Below are 27743 nucleotides of genomic sequence, written 5' to 3'. Positions count from 1 at the left end.
ACTGGGATCTGACTGTGTCCTTGGCCAACATCACCTAAAGAAGGCAATATGGAGAAGATAGAGGTGCGGGTTACAGGATCAGGGGCATCGTGTGCGGCATGAGGAGGTAAATAAGGAGATTTCATGGGTTTGTTAAATAAGAAAACCCCATTTCCATGAATGTTAACACTTACCTTGCCATAGCTCCCGCTTCCTAAGTGCTGGTGGAAAATAAATCTATATTCTCTTGTAGGGGAAACCAAGAAAAGTCATTGACATTTTTATCATACACTATACTACTCTTTCCCCTTCTTCCTTAGTCAGGATCAGAATAATGAGATAGGGGACCCTTTAAATCTACTCATCCCTTTCTGCCCCCAACAACTGACCTGCTTGTTCGTTGGTTTGTTCAGACTTCATCTTTTTCACTTTATTCTGTTGTGTCATCATCTGAATCTCGGCAACGTTTCTTCCCAATGATACCTGCTTCAGGTTGGGTAATGGGGGTCTTCTCTATATTCCCCTCATTTTCTGGCCTCATTCTTTTCATGGTACCCTGTGTTTCTTCATCGTCGTTCTCTTGGAGACGTTTCTTTCCGCCGGCGTCGTACAAAGGTCGGGGGTTTTGCTCATCCCTCTTATTTTTACTTTTTTTTGCTGATTGATGCTAATTATCATCATCATCACTACTTTTCTTTCGTTTCTTTGGTTTTCCTATCTTTTTTGTAGCTTTATTTATCAGATGAAAACCAGCATGGATCACAATGTCAAGAGACATCTTTAGGAACATCTGCCACTGACTTCTTGACATGCAAGTTTGGGATACCTACGTGCCACCCACTAATGCAGTCAGTGCTGTCTTTGTGGGGAAAGCAGCTGGTCTCTGCACCCAAAAACACATCACAGAGACCTGCAGCGATTCATAAAGGGTAGAATGATCAAGTCTTTTTTGCATTGTGCACACATACATGACCCCCTAAGGAGGTGGTCATAATCTTTATAACCGAACTGCGCTTTAACTGCACCATTTAGCAATACAGTAGAACCCCCATTTTAATTTTTAAAATGGGGAAATCCAGTAAAATGTAAAATCAGGGTACTGATTAACCAATTAGCTATGTTTTTCATGGCAACAAACTTGTGTTGCACTAAGACACTGTCCCTTTAAATAAGCTTGCCTCGATAATTTATCTGACTCACTCACCCATTATTTTTGTATGATACTAGACATTAATATAAATCAAGTCTTGTTTGTCACGATCCCCTCCAGTTAAGCCAGGTCACCTTTCATCTAACCAACCTCCAGATTAAATAAAATTCCTGTCTCATTCCATTAGCAGCCGGTTTGTTTGTTCCTTCCCTGACCTGATTAATCTGCCCTGGTCAGGCTTTTATACTAATGAAATCAAACCACAGATTCCTACTCCCCATAATCTGGAATTATTTTACATGCAATCAAGATGATAAACCGGGCTGTCAAGTATTAAATAAAGACAGGGATATACAGTAGATAAATATATATACAATCACTCCAAAAGGATCCGCACTCTCGGGACTTAAGGTTGAAAAACATTTTTTATTTTAAAGCTAAAGACTGACGTATCGGCCCAACCCAACTCCTTTCTTAAAGTGCTAAAACAACAGTGAACATGCCTTAAATCTAATTTTTGTGTCCATATAATTTACAGCAGGGGATACGTTATCCATTATCCCTGACCTGTATAGCCTAACTCAAACCACAATGGTTTTAAAAATACAGGTGTGGGATCCATTATCTGGAAACCCACTATCCAGAAAGCTCTGAATTACAGAAAGGCTGTCTCCCATAGACTCCATTATAATCAAATAATCCAAATTTCTAAAAATGATTTCCTTTTTCTCTGTAATAATAACAGTACCTCATACTTGATCACAAGATATAACTAATCCTTATTGGAAGCAAAACCAGCTTCTTGGGTTTACTTAATGTTTAAATTATTTTTTAATAGCCTTAAGGTATGAAGATCCAAATTACGGAAAGATCTGTTATCAGGAATACCCCAGGTTCCAAGCATTCTGAATAACAGGTCCCACACCCAGGGCCGCCATCAGAAATCACGGGGCCCCACACAACAACATTTTCTGGGCCCCCCTCGCCACGCCTCCCCTAACCACGCCCCCAACCACGCCCCCACCAGTACAAAGGTCTCATGGACATTTGTGGCTAGTTAAGAAAACCAGGCAGGGCCCAAGAAAAAAAAAAACTGGCGGCCTACTAAAATTATATATAAAAACACTCCATTCAGGCGGATGTCGAAAAGCTACATTGGTGGCCGGGGTCACAAAAAAAAAAAACACTGGTGGCCAAACCCTTCTGCAAGCCAGGGGGCTGCATGGAGGGTCAGGGGCAATCATTGGTGGTCAGTGACTTGCTGAGGGGCCCTGCCACCAGTGTTTTTTTGTGACCCCTGGCCACCAATGTAGCTCTTTGGTATCCCCCAGAATGGGTTAGGTGCCCGCATTGGGGGTTCAGGGGCCCTGCATTGGTGGTTCAAGGGTCCAAAGCCCTGCAAGGGGTTCAGGGGCCCTGCATTAGTGGCTCAGGGGCTCTGCATTGGTGGCTCAGGGGCCTGCGGCCCTGCATGGGGTTCAGGGGCCCTGCATTGGTGGTTCAGGAGCCCACAGCCCTGCATGGGGTTCAGGGGCCCTGCATGGGGTTCAGGGGCCCTGCATTGGTGGTTCAGGGGCCCACAGCGCTGGATGGGGTTCAGGGGCCCTGCATTGGTGGCTATGGGGCTCTGCATTGGTGGCTCAGGGGCCTGCGGCCCTGCATGAGGTTCAGTGGCCCTGCGTTGGTGGCTCAGGGGCCCTGCATTGGTGATTCAGGGGCCCACAGCCCTGGATGGGGTTCAGGGGCCCTGCATTGGTGGTTCAGGGGCCCTGCAACCCTGCATTGGTGGTTCAGGGGCCCTGTGACCCTGCATTGGTGGTTCAGGGGCCCGTGGCCCTGCGTGGGGTTCAGGGGCCTGCATTGGTGGTTCATGGGCCTGCGTGGGGGTTCAGGGGGTCGCATTGGTGAACAGGGGCAGGCATTGGTGGTCAGTGGCACTTACCTGTAACTGGGGGGTCTCTCTTACACACCCTCACATGGTGACTTCTTCTTCTGTGCGGTCTTCTTCATCTGCGCTGTCTCCTCCTGCATCCGGCGGGGTCTTCCGCATCATCGCCGTCACCCGGAAGACTGTCCTTCGCCAACCGCGTCTTCACTCTTCTGTCTGCAGGCGGCAGGGTGCCGGCGGTTTAAATAGCGTTGCGCCCGTGCGTACTGACGTCATGTGTACGCACGGGACGCAGCCAATAGGAATAGCCGCTGACACCAATGAAAGTTTCGCCGGGCCCGGTTTCTCTACGTGAAGGGGCCCGGCAATCAGTGAAGTGCGGCTCGACCGGGCCCCCCTCACAGCTTAAAATCCTCCGGGCCCGGGAGAACTGTCCCCCCTGTGACCCCCTGATGGCGGCCCTGCCCACACCTGTATGATCTCATTGCAACGTTAAATATCCCATAAGAGAAGGAACCAAGTCTTGTGAGCACTCTGATAACACATTAAGAGATTCACAAACAACTCTCAGTGCTAAAGATAGATGCAGCCTGCACAGTAAATCTAATAGACAGCAATTTGGTTACTATAGCATTAGCGGTCGCTGGAGGAGCCAGTTTTGTCTTATTGGGGTCCCTTTAGTGGGCTAAACTTGATGTGGATGTGATGTTTATTAAACAAGTTGTTCCCTACTACAGTGTGTGACTAAGTGTTAGCTGCCAAAATTTCATTAGACCATCAGCCCTTTGCCAAAGATACTTTGGTACATACAGTATGTGGCCTGGTCTTGTTTCAGCAAGTACGTCTATATAAAGAAGCAAGGCTGAAGGGACATAAAGTTCCAATGTACATTCAATAAATTGCCATTGCAAGTGCAAATGTAATTGCTATGGAAAACTTTTATTTATCTGTCCCTTTCTATTCTCTGAGTTTTTGAAACAATGTAGCAGAAGCCAGCTGATATGTCTGAAAGTAGAATAACATTTTCTTTCATTAGACAAAAATACAATTTTGGCTTTACATCTGCTTTAAAATATGTTGTCAATACATGAGAGTTGGCAGAGAAGTCACATTGATCCTAAATAATGGTGTTTTTTGGAAGAGCATGCTTTTAGGCACGCTGAGCACCCCCCACCCTCAAGTACAAAACAGAAAATCCTCCTGGAACAGCGTTGGCAGATGTACAATGGGTTCTACTCTAGAATAATTTTTCGGCTTGCGTCAATACCAAGACTGCTAATAGCTAATGTGAAATTATTTGTATTCATTAACAGGTTACTTAAAAACAGCCACAATATTAATTACAGTAACATTAGTAACAGGTGGCTTTTTTGTAATTCTTATTTAAGGAATATTTCCCAAGCTACGCCAGTGCCTAAAGTGCATGCAGGGCCATATTTTCAATATAGGCATCTAAGGGCCAAACTGAAGAGTTAGGTGATGCTGTAGTTTTACAGCCCAGCTCTACTTAAACCTACTGTATATTCTACATTTCTTGTCTCTGTGTAACTCTATACTAGCCGTCATGTTCTTTTGGCAGAGTTTTGGAACATGATGTCCAAATCTTAATATTCCCATATCTATGAATGTGCTTGTCCTTCTGAGTTGTATGTTTATGTCTGCAATTTGAATTATTCATGCGGCTGGTGCTGCAATTACGTTAGGGGCAAGTGCTTTGACAAATCTGCAGTTACGCTGTAATGCACTAATGGAATGGGAAATCCAGGAACCCCCCAGTGTAAATCCAGTTTGTATTAGTGATAATGATTGTTGGTATCATTTATTTATAATACAATCACTTATTCTTCTTGATTAGAGATTAGAGATTTTCAAGATCAGAAATTGTCATTTTCTATTATTGCTTTTATTTATTTATTTATTTATTTATTTATTTAGTGCCAACATATTCTGCAGCACTTTACAGACATTATATATCATTTATTTCCCCAGTGGAGCTTACCATCCAAGGTCCCTATTACATTAAGACACATTATAGTCAATCAAATATGGAGCAAATAGACTCGATTACACCAAATTGTATGCTTTTGATATAAAATAATTTCTCAGTTCTGTGTAACACAAGATACAACTTGACAAAAAGTGGACCTGTCACCCAGACACAAAAAGCTGTATAATAAAATTCCTTTTCAAATTAAACGTGAAATCCAGTTAAAAAATGTTTATTAAAGCATTCATAGCTGTTGTATACTCATTAAAAAATCTCAGCTGTCAATCAAATATTACCTGCCCTCCTCTATGCCTTCGGCATAGAGGCAGGGCAGACAATTACTTTCACTTTCCATTCAGCACTTCCTAGATGTCACTGCTCTCCCCACATTCCCCAGCTCTCTTCACCATTTAATTGTGTAACCAGTGCATGGTGATGGACATCAGGTCCCCCATTCTGGTGCACAAACAAGATTCTGAGATGATGCAAGGCTTGCCTTAATAATACTGTCCACAAAATGGCTCCTGCCTGCTTGCTATAATTATGAATTCCCAGACTGCAGGCAGTAATGTAACTAGAGGGGGGCGGGCCCTAGTGCAGGACGTGCAGCCGGGCCCCCGCCCCTCTCCGTATGCTTTTTTTCTGCCCGCAATTCTGCTGGAGTCAGTGGCGAGCGAGCTGCCAGGGGGCCCTGAGGGGGAGCGGGCCCTGGCCCAATCGCACCCCCTGCTCCCCGGGTAGTTACCCCACTGACTGCAGGAAACAAGATTCAGATAATTTATATAGTGTAATTAAAGTTCATTTTGCCTGACTAATGTGATAAAATAAGATTTTCAATCATTATTCTGGGTGATGGGTCCCCTTTAGAGCTCTTATATTGGCCTCTATGGCAGTACACTTTCCTATTGGAAATTATTATCGCCTTACAGTCCACAAAAACAAAGCAAGGTGATACTCAGAGCCTTTATATGGTCACAGAACTCCTCGGTGACTTCTAATATCCTTATAATGTACTGTAGGGAATACATTATGCCTTATAATACATGAGTGATACTCAGAGTTACTTGTATAATTCAGCCTGCAGCTTTGAACCTTTCTATGGTGACAGAAATCTTCATTTACTTAAAATATCCTTATAATTGATTGTAGGCTATACATTATTCCCTATATAAAGTGTATACTGATGTCATTATTTATCATCACGTCACAGGAGCATAAGATCAGAAGCATAACAGGGTGTGGTCAGGGTGATCTGGGGAGATATCCTAAACTACTGTTTGTGACTTCCGGGCATGTTGTTGGTGGATTCTGCCAGCTTTGCAGCTAACAATTTAAACTTATTCTTTAAATAAGAAATCTGGTTAAGTTCTTTATTAATTTAGCAGGAATGATCCAAAATGGTTTAAACAGATATGCCAATCTTAAATAGAGACGTTTTGTCAAATATATCCTATTTTTGCCCTATTTATAAATAGGGCAGTGAATGTCTGTATGGTCAGGAACCAATTTACAGTAATTAATTTTCTGCTGCAGCCATTGATCGTTGGAATGAGTCTGTTTATTTCTTACCATATTTATCAAAGGAAGAGGCGACATATTGCCATAGTTGGTCAACTCTAAAAATTCTGTATAAGCAAAAAGAATAGGCATTCTCTGGTGAACTGTTGATTCACCCATTGATGAATATGCCACATAGTGCCATCAGCCAGTGAGATCAGCCCATCTATAGACAGACTGTCTGCATGATAGATAGGGAGGGTGACATCCACACCGCCAGGAGAGTGCGTCTTTAAGAGTGCAGCCAAGGAAGGGGTAGGGCTTGGATGTAACAGATAATAATGATGCCTCTGGCCCCAGCCACACACTCTGACAGGAGGCAGCTGGAGAGGATCAGGGCTGGAATACTGAGCTGCTCCTTGGCCAGGAGACAGAGGATGCTTCTGGGGCAGGTAGGGTACCTATTGCTCATTTAACAGTTTGTGCAGTGCAGCACTCTCTGCTGAATATCCACATGCTAAACTTTATCCTCCCTACTCTGTGTCCCCCTTAGTCCGTATGGCTTGTGTCTCTGGTTACTCTCAGCCCTGCCTACCCGTGTATTTTTAGGGATTGGGTCCCATGCACATATTCTTGATTCTGGCAGGGAGGGTGTCTGGCTGCGGTAACTGGGTTACTGGGGGATAAGGAAGAGATTTCTGTACAGCCCCAGGGGGAGATTAATACATAAGAGGGTTAGATGCTCATGTGAGTTGAGATTGTTTGTGCTGGGGCATTCACTTTTTACTCTACATCTCTCTAGACTGTACTGAACTGCAACTGGGATTTGATGTAAAGCATCTGGAGAGCCAAAGGCTGCCCAAACCTCTTTATATTCTAATTTATTACTATCCAGCGGCGCTGCACTCAGGCACTCAGGTACTCTTTCTGCTTCTCAATTTTCTGCTGTCTGAAAAAAAACCAGAAGCCATTCATGTATATATATATATATATATATATATATATATATAGAAATGCCGGTACAAAACGTAAGGTGCCTGGGTGCAGAGCTATGTATTAGTATTTACAATGGCTCAAAATAAGCTAGCGCACACAGGACTTATGGAGAAAAAAAGGTTTTTATTTTAACAGGAAAAACTAACGTTTTGGCTAGGTCCCTAGCCAAAATGTTAGTTTTTTTCTGTTAAAATAAAAACCTTTTTTTCTCCATAAGTCCTGTGTGTGCTAGCTTCTTTTGAGCCATTATATATATATATATATATATATATATATATATATATATATATATATATATATATATATATATATATATATATGTTTGTCTCTTTTGTCTCTTGCACATTTTAATTGCTTAAATGACTTAATATCTACCCAGAGCATTTATCCTTCACTGTGTTTGTCCCCTGGATTGCATGCCTGGTTCTCTGTATCAGTCCTTCCGTGCAGAGTGTCACACCCACCCTGCAGCCTGTTATTTCAGGGCAGCCTCTCCTACTTGTATCTTGATTCAGAATAATTTTCCAGAAGTCTAGGTAGAAGTCCTATAGGACAGAAAGGAAGGCGACTGAGTATAGATCAGTAGAGAGATATAAATTACACACTGATAAGGATACTGTATGTATCATGGGTTTAGACTGAAACTAAGAGAGTGTTGTTATTTCCCTTTATAAAAGCACAGGATCCTACTGTATGTCCAAAACAATTAACAGACAGTATGACAGTTTAAAGATAGGAACACTTGTAGCTAGGTTCTATATATGTTCACAATTAAATCCCCCATTGTTGTTCATCTATTGTCTGACAGCAGACAATTCAAGGTCTAAAACATATCCATGGAATAGATATCTATAGAAGACAACCATAGTGGGTGGTGGCTTTTGATTAAATGAGACTCTAGGGACGTGGTGCATCTGTGTGATAGTAGTCTAGATCAGTCTGTCCAACTAGCTGAATTATCATGCAAATTGCTTGCTTGGCAAGTAACAGTGAAATGGGGGGGGGTATTTACAAAAGGGTGCCATATCTGATGTGTGAGGTATGTTAGTACTAAAGATAGTACTATTAGTACTAAAGCTGACCCATGTGCTCTGCAGCAACTATATGCTATAATTAAACATATTGGACTGGTGCAGATTTTGGCAGTAAGTGTACATTATGTTGCTTGTGGGGGAGAAGTGGAAGAAAGCATATTAAAAGTGGTGACGTTTTTGAGGGCTTAGATCGGCATCTTGGAATAGAAACAGCAGTGCTAGCTGGTCCAGAAGTTCTAGTTATGCCACTGGCAGGAAAGCCATAGGTTTTCTTTCTTTGCATGGTGCACCTGGTATTTAAATTCTTTACTGCATTATGAAGTACATTTTTGTAAATGGCTACATGGGTATAGTCAGTGGCATAACTAGATGTTGCTGGACCCCACAGCAAATTAATTTTAGGGCCCCCAACATATCCAGTGTTTGTCCTGTTTTACCAATATATATTCAAATTGCTCATCAATGAGAGCCTCATGGGGCCCCCTGTACCTCCTGGGCCCCCCTGCAGCCACAGGGTCTGCTTCCTCTGTAGTTACGCCCCTGGGTATAGTAAAGCACCTTCCATATCAACATCCCCTTTGGCACTACAGACATCATACATCTCCCAATTGGGCATCTTCTTCTATACCCCTGGCTAAACGTCCACAACCATCCTTGTTCTTTTATAGTCTCTAAGGACTCTCTCAGCCAGTCTGTCCAGTATTTTTTAACATGACCACCCCTAAAAAATGGGAATATAAGCATGTTTTTAATATAGTTTGTACCTTTTTTTATTTTGGTAGTTACAGTATGTTCATCTGAAAATATATTTCCCTCTAAGCTGGCATTAACATTAAAGTATTAAATAACTTGATACTTCTAACTTTTACTTTAAAAGTGCCACCTAGCCTATTTCTATGGGAGATTACTGCATAATTTTTCACCATATTGCCTTAATGCCTTACCAAATAACCTGTGACCAGTGTGTAAATAGTAAGAAAATTCACCAGTGGGATATGGTGCCCCAGTGGCATAAGGCACAACATGGGTGAGTTTCAGGAGATCATAAGGCTTAAAGCACATAAGCAGGTGTCAGGAGAGAGCGTAAGGCACATGTGTCAGGAGAGCATTCAAGGCACATGAGTGAGTGTAAATAGAGAGAAAGGCCCATAAACAAGTTCTGGAGAGAGAAAGGCATGTGATTAAGAGCATAAGAACAAGCATAGAATAAGGCAATGAGTGAATGTCAGTAAGTACTGTGAGTGCCAGTAAGGAAGCCAAGTGAGTATAGGAATGTGTGGAGATGGTACAGCACAATAGCACAAGTGTAATTGCTAAGAGAGAGAAAGGCACGTGAATAAGTTTCAGGAGAGTGAAAGTGTCAGGAGAGAGTAACACCAAAGAGATGCTAAGAAAATACCTTCACCTGAATTGACTGTGAAGATTTTCATTCATCCAAGTCAAGGTACAGCATATCTAGTATAAGTAATTCTAAAACAACTGGACTTGCTAAGTAATCATTGAAGATGTTTCACTACTCATCTGAGAGCTTCCTCAGTTCAACCGACTGGTATGGGAAGTCCTCAGCATATAAACTCTTCCACTAATCCAATCACAATGGCACATTGTAACTCTTCAGAGAGTTACCTAATTTCGTTATTAGGACTGAGAGTTACATGTGATGGATCCCTGGCAATCAGTAGAATACAGTTGGTCAAGACAATCTTGAAGGTAGTATCTAATTATGTCCTCATTACAAAGGCAGCCCTTCCCTGTGGGTGTCAGAGGCTGCCGGGAGTTGCAGTTATTAACAACATTAGCAATTCAGATTGAATACAACACTGCTGTAGTCTGCTGAGGCCAGGAGTGCTGGAGACCAGTCTGGCAGCTAATCTTCTTAGCAAAGCACTATGACATCAGAGACATTTACTGCACAGTGTACTCAGCTGCCCAGATATATGGCTCTCACTGCACTCAGCATTATTATTATTAAAAGCTTGACAGCATCTCTTGCTTCATTCTGAAAGGCCTCATTCCGTGATTAGATTATTGCTGCAGTGCATTCTGCAAGTGCTCTGTTTTTTTTTGTGCTTCTTCATTACGCCACTGGAACGGCAATGTCATGACTCGAAGCCCCAACTCCCCATCTTGTGTGCTAAATATAATATGCATATTCACTAAATGTGTTGGACAAAAGAGAATAATTCTGTAAAACGACTTTATTATCACTATAAATCCTTTTGGCTTAGAATATATATATAAATATATATATACAGTATATATATATATATATATATATATATATATATATATATATATATATATATATATATATATATATATATATATATATATATATATATATATATATACACACTAGAACTGTGCACTATGGGGGCATAGTGTGTGTAGTAATTTTATGAAGGAAGGTAGATATATATGCAGTGACTATATCAAAGAGGGACTGCGGGTGTATATACAGTGATTACATTAAAAAGACTGGGGGGTGATGTGTGTGCAGTGATTATATGAAAGAAGGGATGTGGGCTTGGGTATATGTGCAATGATTATATGAAGGAAGGGCTGTGGGTAGGGGTATATGTACAGTCATCATAAGATGGAGATACTGTAGGTGTGTTATATGCAGTTACTATATGAAAGAAAGGATGTGGGTAGGGGTAGATGTGCAATATTGATGTGAAGGGGCTGTGGGTGGAGTTTGGGTGTAGTAAGTATAAGATGAAGGGGGTGTGGGTGGGGAATGGGTGCAGTGATTATATGAATTAGAGGTTGTGGGTGGGGATATATTGCAGTCATTATATGAAGGTCCTGTTTTATTGTTATATATTTAATGTTTGTTTATTTAAAGCTTTGATTCCCCTTATTATTCAGAATCTGCCCCAATGTTTAGGGCTATTCCACACGGGGAGATAGCGACGCGTTTGCGGTCGCGGCGACAAAGCGCCGTGACAGTCGCCACGACCGGCGCAGGCGACAGTTTTGTATGGGCGCCTATGTAAAAACGCCTGTGCTAACCACACGAGGCGATGCGCTTTTCAACAGTCGCCTGAAAATGCCTCGCCAGGCTTTTTCAGGCGACTGTTGAAAAGCGAATCGCCTCGTGTGGTTAGCACAGGCGTTTTTACATAGGCGCCCATACAAAACTGTCGCCTGCGCCGGTCGCGGCGACTGTCGCGGCGCTTTGTCGCCGCGACCGCAAACGCGTCGCTATCTCCCCCTGTGGACTAGCCCTTATAGGAATAATTCATTCAGACCTTGGGGTGAGGAAAGACCACTCCAAAATACACCACTCTGTTTGTATTCATTAAGATCTTGGCATCACACAACGCTATGGCCAATGCAATGTCTTTTTTCCAGCAACCCTTACTGTGTTACGGTGTAACCAGATAGCAGCACAATGAGCGCAGGAGTCAGTGATTCCCTACATTCACTTTGTTTGGGAAACTTCATGTATAAAACATTGCAGATTCACGGCTGCGCCAGTAACAGTCACTAACAATAGTATTTTCTTCTTCTCCCTAGGAAACTGCTCTATGCCAGGACCTATCCTAATTAAATGGCACACAAAGATGGAATTGATGCAGAAAACTCATTAACACCCTGAGTTATTAAAGAGGCAGACATGTGATCTGGGTGGAATCCTGAGACTTGGGAGGCAGCCAGCTCCCCTTTCTGTGCAGGTCAGCTCTTGTGTTTGCTGTAGAAAGTGATAAGCAATAAGGCTCAACACTAATAGACCTGAATGTGGGCCAACCTGTGCATCATACAATAGCTCCTGGTTACTTGTGATTCAAAGAACCCCAATGTACAAAGATTTTCTTTCCTACAGATGGGGCAAATTCTACCTAGACATCTCTAGACTCTTCTGAGATAGGATATTAGCACCCCATTTTGTCCATTGAAATTAATGCTGCACAATTGTGCTTCACTGTACATGCCATGTGTGTTGTGTGATGTACAAATAATGTTGGCTCCATCTGTATGGTAGAGCAATCTTCAACCTTCTCAAATGTAAGTGTGATTGAGCCCTTATTCTAAGTGATTACTATATACTGGGTGACTTATCTTCCTCTTGCTTTGTCTTCTCTACCCTTTCTTAAGGGTTTCATCACTCACCTATTAATGTCAGTCTTCCATAGTCTCCCATTGTTTGCTGGCTTACTATTCTCCTTATGTATCTACCACATGTAATGTGATAATCTCCTGACAAGAGACCAGAAGGGTGCATGGCTTAGCAGCCTATGGGCTTTGATTGATTATTTCTAAGGTATGGCTTGTCAAGAAGGCAGGCAATATAATGCTCTAGATCTGTAAAGATGTATACCAAAAATATTTGCAAGACTAGGCATTCCCTTGTGTCAAGCACAATTCAGAAGGAACAGCCCCCTTGTCTTTAGTCATAGCCTGTATAGAGAGACACTATAAAAGCATGCCAACATAGATATTGCCCTGGTCCTCTTCTCTTATGTCTCTTTATCTTTCCTCTATCATTCCCACTACCCAGTTTAGTTATACAATGTGACACATTCAAACAGAATTATGGGCATGTAAGTCATTTACTAGACTTACATACCCCCAGATAGAATCTGTCTAGATTCTTTGTATTTATTCATTTCATTTCGCTATACTAAGCTGGCCAGTGAGGGATATGAAATGATCTGCTTGGTGTGCTTTGTCGTTACTGTTATACCATGTGACATTTTCAAACAGAATGATTATATGGAAGGGGGTGGGGCATGTTTAGTGAGAAGACAGCCATGACAACTAATTTCAAAATGTGGTTTAGACCTAAACATCTGGTAAGAAAGAGAGGACTGGGGAAAAGAAGCACAACAGGATTGTAGTTGGTGGTGGTTGGGCAGGAGGCAAATAGTCTGTGTTGACATATAAAGCAAAAATGCACAACTCATTGGTCTCTACTTGTTTGTAGATTTAAAACCTACATAAACAAGCTGCTTACTATACTGACAATTATAGCTCAACAACATCTGGGGGCTGCAGGATGAACATCCACTGTTTGCATATCTGCTAAGGTACTACTCTTACTCTCGTTCCTACACCCAACTCTGCATATGGTATTCACTCTCCCACACCCACCTCTTCCTAAGGTACTGACTCTTTCACACTCACCTCTGCCTATGGTACTCACTCTCCCACACCCACCTCTGCTTATAGTACTCACTCTTCCACACCCACCTCTGCCTATAGTACTCACTCTCCCACACCCACCTCTGCCTAAGGTACTCACTCTCCTACACCCACCTCAGCATATGGTACTCACTCTCCTACACCCACCTCAGCATATGGTACTCATGCTCCTACACCCACCTCAGCATATAGTACTCACTCTCCCACACCCACCTCTGCCTATAGTACTCACTCTCCCACACCCACCTCTGCCTAAGGTACTCACTCTCCTACACCTAACTCTTCATATGGTACTCACTCTCTTACACCCACCTCTGTCTATGGTACTGACTCTTTCACACCGACCTCTGCCTATGGTACTCACTCTCCCACACCCACCTCTGCCTATGGTACTCACTCTCCCACACCCACCTCTGCCTATAGTACTCACTCTCCCACACCCACCTCTGCCTAAGGTACTCACTCTCCTACACCCACCTCAGCATATGGTACTCACTCTCCTACACCCACCTCAGCATATGGTACTCATGCTCCTACACCCACCTCAGCATATAGTACTCACTCTCCCACACCCACCTCTGCCTATAGTACTCACTCTGCCACACCCACCTCTGCCTAAGGTACTCACTCTCCTACACCTAACTCTTCATATGGTACTCACTCTCTTACACCCACCTCTGTCTATGGTACTGACTCTTTCACACCGACCTCTGCCTATGGTACTCACTCTCCCACACCCACCTCTACATATGGTACTCACTCTCCTACACCCAACTCTGCATATGGTACTCACTCTCCTACACCCAACTCTGCATATGGTACTCACTCTCCTACACCCACCTCTGTCCATGGTACTCACTCTCCTACACCCACCTCTGCATATGGTACTCACTCTCTTACACCCATTTTTGTCTATGGTACTCACTCTCCTACACCCACCTCTGTCCTTGGTACTCACTCTCCTACACCCACCTCTGCATATGGTACTCACTCTCTTACACCCACCTCTGTCTATGGTACTCACGCTCCTACACCCAACTCTGCATATGGTACACACTCTACTACACCCACCTCAGCATATGGTACTCACACTCCTACACCCAACTCTGTCTATGGTACTCACTCTCCTACACCCACCTCTGTCTCTGGTACTCACTCTCCTACACCCACCTCTGCATATGGTACTCACTCTTCTACACCCACCTCTGTCTATGGTGCTCACTCTCCCACACCCACCTCTGCCTATGATACTCACTCTTCTACACCTACCTTTACCTAAAGTACTGACTCTTTCACACTCACCTCGGCCTATGGTACTGACTCCAACACCCACCTCTGCCTATGGTACCGACTCTGTTAAACCCACCTCACTCTGTTATACTCACACAAGCATAAGAAAAGTTCCTGGGGATGCCACATAAGGGCTGTGACTGGCTATTTGGTAGCCCTTTATGTGGCAGCCGACAGGAGGCTGGTTTTTATGCACCCAAAACTTGCCTCCAAGCCAGAAACTAAAGAAAATAAGCACCTGCTTTGAGACCACTGGCTGCAACATCCAAGGGGTTGGTGAGCAACATGTTGGGGATCATGGACCTAGACTATGAAACTTAAAGGGATACTGTCATGGGAAAAAAAAATTTTTTCAAAATGAATCAGTTAATAGTGCTGCTCCAGCAGAATTCTGCACTGAAATACATTTCTCAAAAGAGCAAACAGATTTTTTTATATTCAATTTTGAAATCTGACATGGGGCTAGACATATTGTCATGTGACTTGTGCTCTGATAAACTTCAATCACTCTTTACTGCTGTACTGCAAGTTGGAGTGATATCACCCCTCTCTTTTTCCCCCCAGCAGCCAAACAAAAGAACAATGGGAAGGTAACCAGATAGCAGTTCCCTAACACAAGATAACAGCTGCCTGGTAGATCTAAGAACAATACTCAATAGTAAAAACCCATGTCCCACTGAGACATATTTAGTTACATTGAGAAGGAAAAACAGCAGCCTGCCAGAAAGCATTTCTCTCCTAAAGTGCAGGCACAAGTCACATGACTGGGGGCAGCTGGGAAATTGACAAAATGTCTAGCCTCATGTCAGATTTCAAAATTGAATATAAGAAAATCTGTTTGCTCTTTTGAGAAATGGATTTCAGTGCAAAATTCTGCTGGAGTAGCACTATTAACTGAAGCGTTTTGAAAAAAACATGTTTTCCGATGACAGTATCCCTTTAAATTACCTTTACGTTGCCTCCACCACCACTACTGCTTTGTGCCTCTCTATGGGACCAGCCACACATTTTGGGAATCCTTGCTCTCTAGACAGCTGCATGTATTTTGGACTACTGATACTGTCAAATTCAAGTGTATATTTATGATTGTTCCAAGTCATTTTGTGAAAAAAACAAATAGTATGACAGGCAGCCAACTACATTCGCTTACTGCTGCCGAGAGCAGGATAATATTTAGTTGTTACTTATCTATTATTCATAGGAGTTTAGGTTAATGAGCAACACTGACAACTGCAGCCAGGGAACAAGACTCTTCATGTGCTGTATTAGGCGGCAATTTGTCCAACAATGACTTTCCAATTCTTCTTCTGCAGGTGCCATCACAAGTGAGGGCATCAAACAGCACCATGACATCTCCATGCTCTGCCCGTAAGTACCTTAGCCACGTTAATGCACAAGAGGGCACTGTGGCCAATTTCATACACAATAGGAAAGTAAATTCAAAGTTTATTTGTTTATAAGTTTGGTTTTCTTCCCTGTCTTATTGAAGCAAAAGCCTCCTTATCTTGCTTGTATACATATGTATGAGAGACAGAACCACGTTGCATTTGTGTACATCAATAAATTCTTTATATACTATATATAGAAAAGCAAAAACACTATATCATTATTACTTCACTTGGTTTTCTCCTACTGAATGATATAACTCTGTTTCCTGCCAGGCCTACAGCTGGATGAGAACCTGCAGCTCATGCAGGCTGGGTCCCCTATGAGAAAAGTAAAATCCCGAAGCTGGAAGAAACAGAGATATTTCAAACTGCAGGAGGACTGCATGACTATCTGGTACAACTCAAAAAAAACTGGGAACACAAAATCCACATGTGAGTAGCATGTTGGGGGAAGGGGAGAGAAGTGTAGCAGAATAAGTATGGTGTGGAGTCTTCACAGTCAGTGCCTAGGGCTTTACTCATAATATAATAACATTTTCTTTCTGAGTAACCTAAAATCTATATAATGTTAAAATAAGGTAAAGCCAGTGCACTTTATTTTGTTTTTGTATATTGCTCATTTTGGGGGTAATGTAATAAAAGGCACTAAGTTGGCCCAGGAGCAGTAACCCATAGCAACCAATCAACAGGTAGAATTTACTGGTCACCTTTTTAAAAGCAAACATCTTATTGGTTGCTATGGGTTACTGCTCCTGGGCAAACTTAGTGCCTTTTAATACACATGGGGGTTTGTTTTTACCCTTTCTACTTCCCATAACATTTACTGTAATTGGGAAAGTATGTTAAATAGAGATAATAAAATCAAGCCATGTCTTCACCCAACTGTGGCATGTTTACTAGGTTTACAAATAAGGAAGGGTTTCATTGGGTTCTAAAGACCCAGGAAGTTGGAAATTTTAATTATATTCTATATCACTAGTATCACTTTTTAGGGCATGTAGATATTTATGTATGCTTCCTGTTTAACTGAGGCGTATGCAAGCCCTGTTATTGTACTTGGCAAATGTACATGACCAGACAACTGGTAAGGAATGCCACTTGGGGTTATAGTAATCATAAGCTTCCCAGAAATCCATTCTCTTGTGGCAGTCACTAGCAGTGCAAATAAATGAGATGCCTAACAGCTGCCCATTTTACACAACCAGTTTGGTAACTCACATCAGTGAATTCAAGTTAAAGGCAGAATGATAGGGTTGTTGACCACGAGCCTCCCCAGTTCCTGTAATGTACTATCTGCAGCAAAAAGATGAAGTCATTAACTAGGGGAGAGTCTGAAGACACTTGTTATGACCCCACAGGAGTTAATGGATAAGGGGACAGGAGAATATTGCACTCATGTATTTGTCTTATTGACTTATTCCTGAGGCCTGTGGTTTCCTATGGCAAAACAGCCAGATATGCTTCTCCCCTACCCAGTGTCTATTAATAGATTTCTGTACATATCAGTTAGTTTAGCAGCCATAACCCCCTCCCTATTGATATTAATAGAGCTTATCCTATATGGACCTATCTACAGACCTATCATCTATCTATCTATCTATCTATCTATCTATCTATCTATATATCTATCTATCTATCTATCATCATCTCTGGGCTGATTTTAACCTCAAGGAAAATTAATTCAGTGACAGAATTTCTGAAGTTTACACAGTTTCTACATTTGTGCATTTTCTATTTCTGCCTGTTTATTCTGTTGTTTCTCTCTCTCCTCTTTCTGTTGTTGCCACTTTTCTTACATTATCTCATTAATCCCTTCTTACTCTGTTAGTTTCCATCAGTGACATTGAGACGGTGAGGGAAGGACATCAGTCAGAAGTTCTGCAGAGTATCGCAGAGGAGTTCAAGCCTGAGCTTTGCTTTACCATTGTGTTCCATGGTCGTCGAGCGAACCTCGACTTGGTGGCAAATACCCCAGAGGAGGCTCAATGCTGGATTCAAGGCCTGGAGAAACTGATAGAGACAGTGACAAATATGGACCGGAAGGACTTGATGGATCAGTATCCTTTTAACCCTTGAGTAAAAATCAACCCACATTACTTGTGGAAATCTAACATGAATTACCTAATATGGGTACCATAACTTTGCAAATGTAGGAATTGGCATGTAACCAGGTAATAGGGAAATGGGCAAAAACAAGCCAAAATGCCCTTGTATGTCTCTGTCCATTAGACCACCACCTATGGTTTATCTCTGATAACAGAGGGGCAATATTACAAACAGAAAAGGCAGCCCAGAGCTGCATTTGTGGTTTCTAATTGATTCACATATTTTTTGAAAAAAAGAAGAAAAGCCATATAGATCAATTAAGGCACATGATGTTCCACATTACCCTGATTTTTAAAGAGAGAAGAGAAGCCATAACCTGATGGATTTCTGCTTCAGTGATTTGTGGCGAGAACATCTTGTATTTGGTGAAGATTGAAAAACATTAGAACAGGTCAGCAACTAATAGCTCTTAACAGTATAAATCTATCCCCAGTGCTCCATTAGAAGTTCAGTTTTGTAGATATTGGACTAAAAGCTAAATTTAAGACATTTTCCAACACTATAATCTATGAATGAGGGATAGTTGACCTTAAGCAATCCAAACAGACCCAAATCTTATCATTTGTTAGTCCTTCATAAGTCTCTTTATTGGTGCTCTTCTTTAAATAACAACCAACATAAATCTGAGTATAACACTAGAATAATCCTCTTGTTTCTTCTCTCAGATCTACTTGATTTTGCTCCTGTCTGTCTAACAAACAACCTTTCCCACTGTTTGTCATGGGAAAAATAACAGTTGTTACATAGATGACCAGCGAATGAACATGGTGTTGGACTGGGGCGCCCACCAGAGAAATAACCTCCATGTTCATCCAACACTTAAATGGAAACATTAAATACTACTTTTTCTGCTTGTTACAGTTGTGTTGCCCTGTTCTATTCCCTCACCCTTAAAAGGTCATTTATCCATCTCTCCCCTTGAAGGGGACAAGGGTGCTATCCAGAGGATACAGGTTAAAAAGTGCCCACCGAGATTGGGACCCACCATTATATTTCCTGGTAACCTGAAAGGCCAGTCCAACCCTACATGGACTCCATAATCTTCATAGACATGAAATGCTGCTTCTACACCTTCTTACACAACATACACAAACATCTAGGTATTCCCTGTGTTTCCTAAACATCCTTTCCTAGGTGGATCTGTGACTGGTTCCAAAAGGCAGACAAGAACAAAGATGGAAGAATGAACTTTAAAGAAGTACAGGATCTGCTAAAGATGATGAATGTGGACATGAGTGAGCACCATGCTTTCCGTCTGTTCCAGGTGCAGAAATTTATGGAACAAAATGGGGTGGGAGAAAACCTAGCTTGGTTAGCGCCAGCACTTTAATTGCTTTAACCTTCAAGATGAAGAAATACAATCAAAATACAAAAATACATGTACTGATTATTCATGAAATTTGGTCAAATTCCAACCAAACTGTAATCATCTGTTATCTATTTGGCCTCTATGTAATTGCACCAAACTTGACCTGCTCTACCTAAATTTTTTCATGTGCCTTTCTAGCTTACTTTTTCTTGGTCTTCTTGCAGATGGCAGATAAGTCAGAGTCAGGAACCTTAGAAGGAGAGGAGTTTGTGTTGTTTTACAAAGCTCTGACACAGCGTGACGAGGTGCTAAAGATATTTCAGGACTTCTCCAAGGATGGAAAGAAGCTAACCCTATTGGAGTTTGTGGACTTTTTACAGCAGGGCCAACTAGAGGAAGAAAACACAGAGGAGATAGCAATGGACCTTATTGCCCGTTATGAGCCGTCAGATACTGGTGAGCTGCTGTTTGGGTGTTCAAATGAAGATTATGGTTTAAGGGAATTGAAGATCAATATACAGTAAATGGAGTAGACCATGGTGTTGACACAGAATTCCTAGTGAGGCAGCACCGTAGATTCTATATTCATGGGTTCCTTTATTTTCAGTGCAGATTGCAAGTTTTATGGAGGTTTACTGTTAAATCAGGATTACAAATCCCCCAGTTGCATTCGTAGCCCTGTGATGACCTGCAGTTAGTTGAAATCTCCGTTGCTAAGCAGCACCTTGATGGGAAAATACCTTCATTACATAATGTACACAGACTCCTTTGTTCTGTGTAATGTTTACCCTATACTTTTCCTTTGGAAAGTGAAAGCTATATCCAACATGGCAACCTCTGCTAATCAATGCATTGAAACAAAAGGGCCGTGAACAGTGGGTTGTTATTTCAATTGAGTAGTAAATTATTTAGCCTCATTGTGATGTAATTGCTTGTAAACTGTTATATAATCAGGCGGTATTTTCTCCCTTTCTCCTTCATGTTGTTGTACTTTCCTAATTATACATAATGCAAATGCCTAGGGAATAAAAGCAAGAATGTGTTCCTTACCAGGGAGGGTTGTAGGGCAATGCAACCTGGTGTTGGTATTACTTAGTCAAGCTCAAGGGTTTCCTAAGCCAAAAAGCATTACTGGGTAATGTAACAGGTAGAAATTATTCCCTCTGTTCAATATTTATTTGTAGAATGAATTACCTTCTTTTGTTTCCACTCCCCTCTAAGGTTAACTTTAAGCACTCATCTCTGCTACAATGTTTCATGAGTCAGAACCGGAGAGCAGAATGGACAGACAGATACTGCTTACAATTGCAGTTACATCCACAAATAACTTTAAAACCATTAAAAGTTTAAATGGATATTGGGAAGTTGCTTAGAATTGTTTTTCTTTTTATTATACAAATGCATTTGAACTGATTATAGCACCACAGCAAATAACTAAATATGATATTGATCCTTGTGCTTGATTTCTAGCAAAGAAACTTCACGCTATGAGTATAGATGGCTTTCTCGTGTACTTGTGCTCCCCGGAGGGATCCATTTTCAACGTGGCTCATGAGCAGCTCTATCAGGATATGATGCAGCCATTGTGCCATTACTTCATCTCATCATCTCACAACACCTACCTGATGGAGGACCAGATCCGAGGACAGAGTAGCATTGAGGGATACATCAGGTGCATGACTCATTATTCCACCAATAATGCAATGGGCCGTTTGTCTTGACCCCTGTCCAATAACTCTCAGCAGGTCTTTAGAATAGGGATGCCAATCTTGATATTTCTCTTCTAAAATGTCCAAAATGTCATGAGCTGAAATATATCCTTTTATTCTGGCTTTCCCAGGGCACTAAAACGAGGCTGTCGTTGTGTGGAAGTGGACACCTGGGATGGGCCGAATGGAGAACCCATTGTGTATCACGGGCGCACCTTCACATCTAAAATCCTCTTCAAAGATGTCATTTCAGCCATCGACAAGTATGCCTTCAGGGTAAATTGCTGATTATGACTCATTACTGTTCATATTATATGATTAGAACTATGGCGCTCTTGCAGATGCAAATGGCAGCCTACAGTTTAACAGGAAGTTTGGCAGGAATGGGACAATGTAATAAAAGGTGCAAAGTTTTTAATTGTCTAGTAACCAATAGCAACCAGTCAGCAGGTAGGATTTAATGGCTGGGGAATACCAGCGGGAGCATACCAAACTGCAAGTTTATTGCTCTTTAGGCTGCCACTCAATAATAGAGGGGCTGCCCAGGTTCACCATTCTGCCCGTAACTGCTCTGTGTTCACCTGCCAGGGTGAATTTTCATTATGTAAGGAATGGAGAGTGAAGCCTGAATTACTCTGCTGGGAGATCAGTTTCTTGACCCATTGCTCATGCTCAGCCATAAAAGAATAAAAGTGATATAAAAGACTTTTATATTCCCAATAAATATTACATTAGCTGCACAGAGAGCAGAGACAATAAAACAGCAGCTGGCAGAACAATAATCTCAGGCAAGGTCAGATTCTAATGGCTGCACGGAGTTGGCAGCTGGACAGGAAAATGTTACTCCACTAGTATCGACTTGGGTAACTTTATGTTTTTCTTTCCACAGGTATCTGACTACCCAGTCATCTTGTCCTTGGAGAATCACTGTGGGGTGGAACAACAGGACGCCATGGCTCAGCACCTGAAAAGCATTCTGGGAAATAAACTTGTCATGAGCACCCTAGATGGTCGAATTCCTGTCCGTTTGCCATCTCCCGATGTGAGTAGCACATATGGGGGCATATTTACTTACGTGTGATTTTTTGCCTTGGAAGGCTCCACCATACTTTGTGCAACTACGCCAGAAGTTATTTTATGGTGAATACACGTATTCAGAAAAATGCAAAACTTTGTCTCAGCAAATGAATGCTGGTGTACTTTCGCACAAATACTATCAGCACAAAGGTTTTTTAGCAAATTTGCTTTAACGTTACTTTCTTCCTAGCTAAACTTCGTCAACATACTTATGCTTACATCAATTTAAATATGGTGGGTACATAAAGGTCATATGTATGTATTTATTAGAAATCCTCTATTGCCCTAGACATGAGCCTACCCTAAGCATGAGCTTCAAGTATAAACAAACAAATTGTAAACATAATCCCACATTAATATATAAAAAAAACGCCAGCGTTTTGCCTTTTTTATGACTTTTTAGGAGTACAGGATATGATGTCACTGACATAATAATGTTGAGGATGTAGCTTCATCTTATCAATTCGCCAGGCAGAACCTGGCAAAACAGACTTTGGTGAAAACTGTAATGAATAGAAACTTTCACACTTTGATCAATTTGCGGTGAAATGGAGCAAAACGTCTCTAATGCAGAGCTTTTTTTTGCTAGTGAAATATGTTCTATGGCTTTTAGTAAATTGGCAATGTCCCTGCGAATTGTCATTGTCAACTGACATGTTTGAATAAGGCATACATACTCTAACTGAGCTAACTGCTATTAATTAAAAGATAACTTCACCCACCCACAAAACTTAAAATGCCCTCCTGAGTACTTTTGCAATTTACATTATTATTTTTTCAATAAGTTATTCAATAAGTCATTATATCAGCAGTTTAATACTGCAACAAGATCACCCCCCTGTTGTTCTTACTTATGCAGGATGCATCTTGCTGCTTCTCTGCTCGCTCCTATTTCTCATTGTGGCAGGAGCAATAAACTGAGAATCTCATATACACTACATGTGACAGGCCACCCACTTAACCTTCAATTCAATGTAAAGCAAGCTGAGATCATGGGTAAAACCTCACTGAAAATGGGTATGGTCTTGTGTTGCTACTAGGAACTGCGAGGGAAGATCCTACTAAAGGGGAAGAAAATCGGTAGATTGGAAGACAGCCTGGAGGAGCAGCCTGATGATTCATTGGGTGAGGTGTCAGACGAGGAAGAGAACATTGAGGTGGAAGAGGAGAGAAATGAGGATAAAAAAAGGGCAAAAGTAGGTCCAGAGTTTCCCTTCCTTGACCTATAACACAAACAGATAAACATATAAACCAGGTGAATTGCTTATCTTCTCCTTCCTCTAGAAGTCCAAAGAACGCCTCTCTCAGGAGCTTTCGGACTGTGTCATTTACTGTAAGAGTGTGCCATTTGTAAGCTTCCAGCATTCCAGAGCCCACTACATACTTTACGAGATGTCATCAGTCACAGAGTACAAGGCTAGGAAGCTTGTACGAGAACCAGGTGTGTTTCTATGCTGTACTAAATTAGATAGAAACAGTGAAAAATTAAAAATCCTGACATTTCTTTTTCAATTTCTGCCAGGCTAGACCCAGAACACAAACTACTACTCAAGTCAAGGTTTTTAGCCCTGCAATTAGGGCTGTAAAAAAGAAATGTATTGAGTTCTGGGGATGGGTTAGCAGAAATCTTTAAATGGCTCCTCACTTCAATCCTCACAATCCTGTAGCTGTCCAGGAACTGCTCTGCAAATGGATGGGGTCCATGGCTGATTGCTCTGCCTGGGCTCCATCTGTGATTTTTCTGTTGGCTAGCTTGCCAAAATTGTCCACCCCCTTGAGCAACAAATTCAGCTTGATATAGTAATGTCAATGTTCCTTGCTGATGGATCTTATGCTTCCTCTAGGGAATGATTTTGTCCGGCACAACGCCTGGCAGCTGATGCGTATTTACCCCACAGGACTCAGGACAGATTCTTCCAATTACAACCCCCAAGATATGTGGAATGTCGGGTGCCAAATGAGTATGTTTCCCCTCTTACAGACAGGGAACTAATTTATACTAATTTCAAATAAATTAGAAATTACATTTCATGATAGCAAAAATCTGCCAAGGCTAGGCCTCGGGAGCAAAGGGTCCAGATGCTGCTGGCCCCCAGACTGAAAGGGCCCCCTTTGTCATGGTAACCCTAACCAGGGCAGCCATCAGGGGGGGACAGGGGGGAGAGTTGTAGGGGGCCCTGAGGGTAAGGGGGGCCCCAGCCACGCCACACTTACTTGATTAGCCGGGCACCCCATCTTTCTGAGAGCTGCTGACTTCGGGAAGGCATGGAGGTTTAAGGGGCCCTGGCCACCAATTTTCTTATAATGTGGGGGGGGGCATGGCCACCAATTTTTTTTAATGGGGGGCCCTGGCCACAAATGTTTTTCTATGGGGGGCCCTGACCACCAATATCTTTTTATTTTTTATTAACATGTGGGAACCCTAGCCACCAATATTTTTTTTGTTTTTTTACTGTGTGGTGGGGAGGGCGGACCTGTAGGTGGGGCTGCTTGCGGTGGGCGCAACCCAGGGGGCCCAGGAAATTTTGTTGTACGGGGCCCTGTGATTTCTGATGGCGGTCCTGACCCTAACCTAATACAAATGATAGATTATTAAATATATACTCGAACAGGGTTTGGCTACATATAGTATGCCATTACCATTTATAAGGAGAGGTGGGCCTGCTTTATGAGCAAATATGTAGATAATAATATGTAGATCAATTAAACAGGGCACAAACTGTCCCTCTCTCTTGGTTCTTCTCAGCGGCACTAAACTTCCAGACAGCCGGAGTAGAGATGGATCTGAATGATGGCCTCTTCCGTCAGAACGCTCGCTGTGGCTACGTGCTGAAGCCTTCATTCATGAGACATGTGGAGACTACGTTCAATCCAGATCAACCACAAGGCACGGAAGGATACTCACCTGTCAATCTGTCCATACTAGTAAGTACTCTTTTCGATCACAGGCTGATGTGGGCTGCTAAGCTGTAGTTTAATAGCATCAATAACTACAAGTTCTTAACAAACCTATCCGATGCCTTTACAGGTTATCAGTGCCCAGCAACTGCCTAAGGTTGAAAACAGCAAAGAAGGTTCCATTGTGGATCCTTTGGTGAGAGTGGAGATATTTGGGGTTCCCATTGACCAAACAAAGCAGGAGACAAAATATATAGAAAATAATGGTATGTACATGTGCAGGGGGTTGCACTGGGGTAACAATGCTTAATATGTTTGCACATCAATAATTTCAGTACCGGGGAAGAGCATGACATCTCCAGGCCCCCCCAATAAAAATGATTCCTGGGCCCCCTCTCTACCCATACATCTTGGATGGATTGCAGATCTGCATGTGAACATTTCTCCATACAGCTGCAGAATCTGCTTCCCCTGTTGTTACACCACTGGTCCTGCTGGCCTACCCTACAAACATTGAAATAAACCATCTTCCTATTGAGCTGTCTGTTCCATTTCTGTACGCAGGGTTTAACCCAATGTGGTATGAGACACTGCACTTCAAAATCCACGTTCCTGAACTGGCGCTTGTTAGGTTTGTGGTAGAAGATTACGACAAAACATCAAGAAACGACTTTGTCGGACAGTATACTCTCCCGTTCAAGAGCATAAAATCCGGTGAGTGGTTGCGTTGGCCAAGTCTGTGCGTAGCCCTATCAGTTTATGAAAATTCACCAACACCACAGTACAACAACATGAAGGGCATTATTTACCCTTCTTCCCTCATTGTTGCCACCAATTACACATGCCTACAGTTACTGAATATAATATGATGGTGAGAAGATGGGGCTTGGTCCTACCTGGGAAGCTCATTGAACAAGGTGGGTGGTTCCAGATGTAGAGATCCCTTTGAGCAGTGCAGAGCAGGTAAATTGTCACTAGAGGGAGATCTTATTTTGCAAATTCACCATACAGAAGATGCAGAACTGGCTACTTCTAACTGAGTCTACAGCTTTTTGGCCATCTATGAGACCAAAATGATGACAGCAGGGCAAAGTAAAACTTTCTTAAGCACAATTTCACATTTTCCATGAAACAATGGTGCTCACCAAGCCCCAAAGCTTCTCAAAGCCATAGTCCACTGCCGCACAAAAAAAAGATGGAGTAACATAGATTCCTCTGAGTAGCTGAGCACCAGGAACACCAGACTTGCACTTCCCAACAGGAACCTGTATACCTTCATGATTTTTTGTACTGTAGCTGCTCTCAACAAGGCATAGTCAGATATTGATAAATAAGGTTGAGATATCCTGTCGATCGAGGTCCACATCAGTCTATGTATGTACTGTTCTCGCCCAAAAGGTCGTCATGGGTTCTTACTGTGATCCACCTCCTGGCCAAACACGATGATCCTTCAGTGTATGGCCAGATGTACAGTTCTGGCTGATTATGTTATTCATGTTCAAAGGCCAGATAATAGTAAAATGGAAACTGTCATAGTGAAGTTGTATGGAGGCCTTGAGAAGACTGTGGCTTTTCAAGGGATATTAATGGCCCCAGTAAACCCACAGACCTTCAGATGGACAGGCCTGTCCTCAAATAACAATTTATTCTTCTCTTTCCCCCCTAGGATATCGCCATATCCACCTCCTCTCACGAGATGGCACAAAGATTCCTCCTGCCTCTTTGTTTGTTCACATCCGAGTTACAGATGCATCACAGCCAGAGCAAGACACGTAGATGGAACCTTCCCAATAAAGGATCTGAATATTAGATGCCTGACTCTTTTATTGTTTTGCAGATTATTCTGCTGTAAATTGCACGATCCTTAGCAAAAGGGGATTATATATATATATATATATAAAACTATAAATATATTTATTTTTACATGGTATAAACTGTACAGTTGTATTTCTCGGTGCTATTCTGTTCCAGATGCTGCTCTGTGACTGCTGCATCTGGAAGGCCAAGCAGTGTTATATTTCCGGCAATATTAAAGCTAATTACTTCCTTAGAGACTGTCCCAGCCACAATAACCATAATCTGACCTTTCTTGCTTTCGCCATCTTGTGAGCTCCTAGCTGCAAATGTTTAATAGATTTTGCTTCTTGTATACAGAGGTGGGCCCTAGCCCTCAATGGTTCACTTATGCTTCAGTCCTTACAATAAAGAATAGATTTAAAAATGTGTGCTTTGTGGAACATGGATTTTTCTCTCGTGGGCAGACTTACTCTTGCTTTACTCTTCACAA

At 42.1% G+C, this 27743-nt stretch overlaps 1 protein-coding gene across 5 annotated transcripts; it reads left to right on the top strand.

Annotated features, from left to right (window-relative positions):
• plcd4.L (phospholipase C delta 4 L homeolog) lies at positions 1 to 27679 on the top strand. Of its 5 annotated transcripts, XM_041575770.1 has the most exons (19): positions 6853 to 6953; positions 7304 to 7419; positions 12054 to 12211; positions 13462 to 13564; positions 16283 to 16337; positions 16631 to 16789; positions 18186 to 18414; positions 19598 to 19727; positions 19997 to 20228; positions 21243 to 21444; positions 21613 to 21757; positions 22371 to 22523; positions 23599 to 23754; positions 23843 to 23999; positions 24403 to 24519; positions 25305 to 25483; positions 25587 to 25722; positions 26021 to 26170; positions 27123 to 27679. In XM_041575770.1, the coding sequence occupies exons 5-19, from the start codon at positions 16316 to 16318 to the stop codon at positions 27230 to 27232; spliced, it is 2277 nt and encodes a 758-aa protein (XP_041431704.1). In that variant the 5' UTR covers positions 6853 to 6953; positions 7304 to 7419; positions 12054 to 12211; positions 13462 to 13564; positions 16283 to 16315; the 3' UTR covers positions 27233 to 27679.
• The last annotated feature ends 64 nt before the right edge of the window (positions 27680 to 27743 follow it).

This window comes from Xenopus laevis, chromosome 9_10L, assembly GCF_017654675.1.
Source record: "Xenopus laevis strain J_2021 chromosome 9_10L, Xenopus_laevis_v10.1, whole genome shotgun sequence".
Classification (NCBI taxonomy): domain Eukaryota; kingdom Metazoa; phylum Chordata; class Amphibia; order Anura; family Pipidae; genus Xenopus; species Xenopus laevis.
This window is presented reverse-complemented; position numbering and strand designations above follow the sequence as displayed.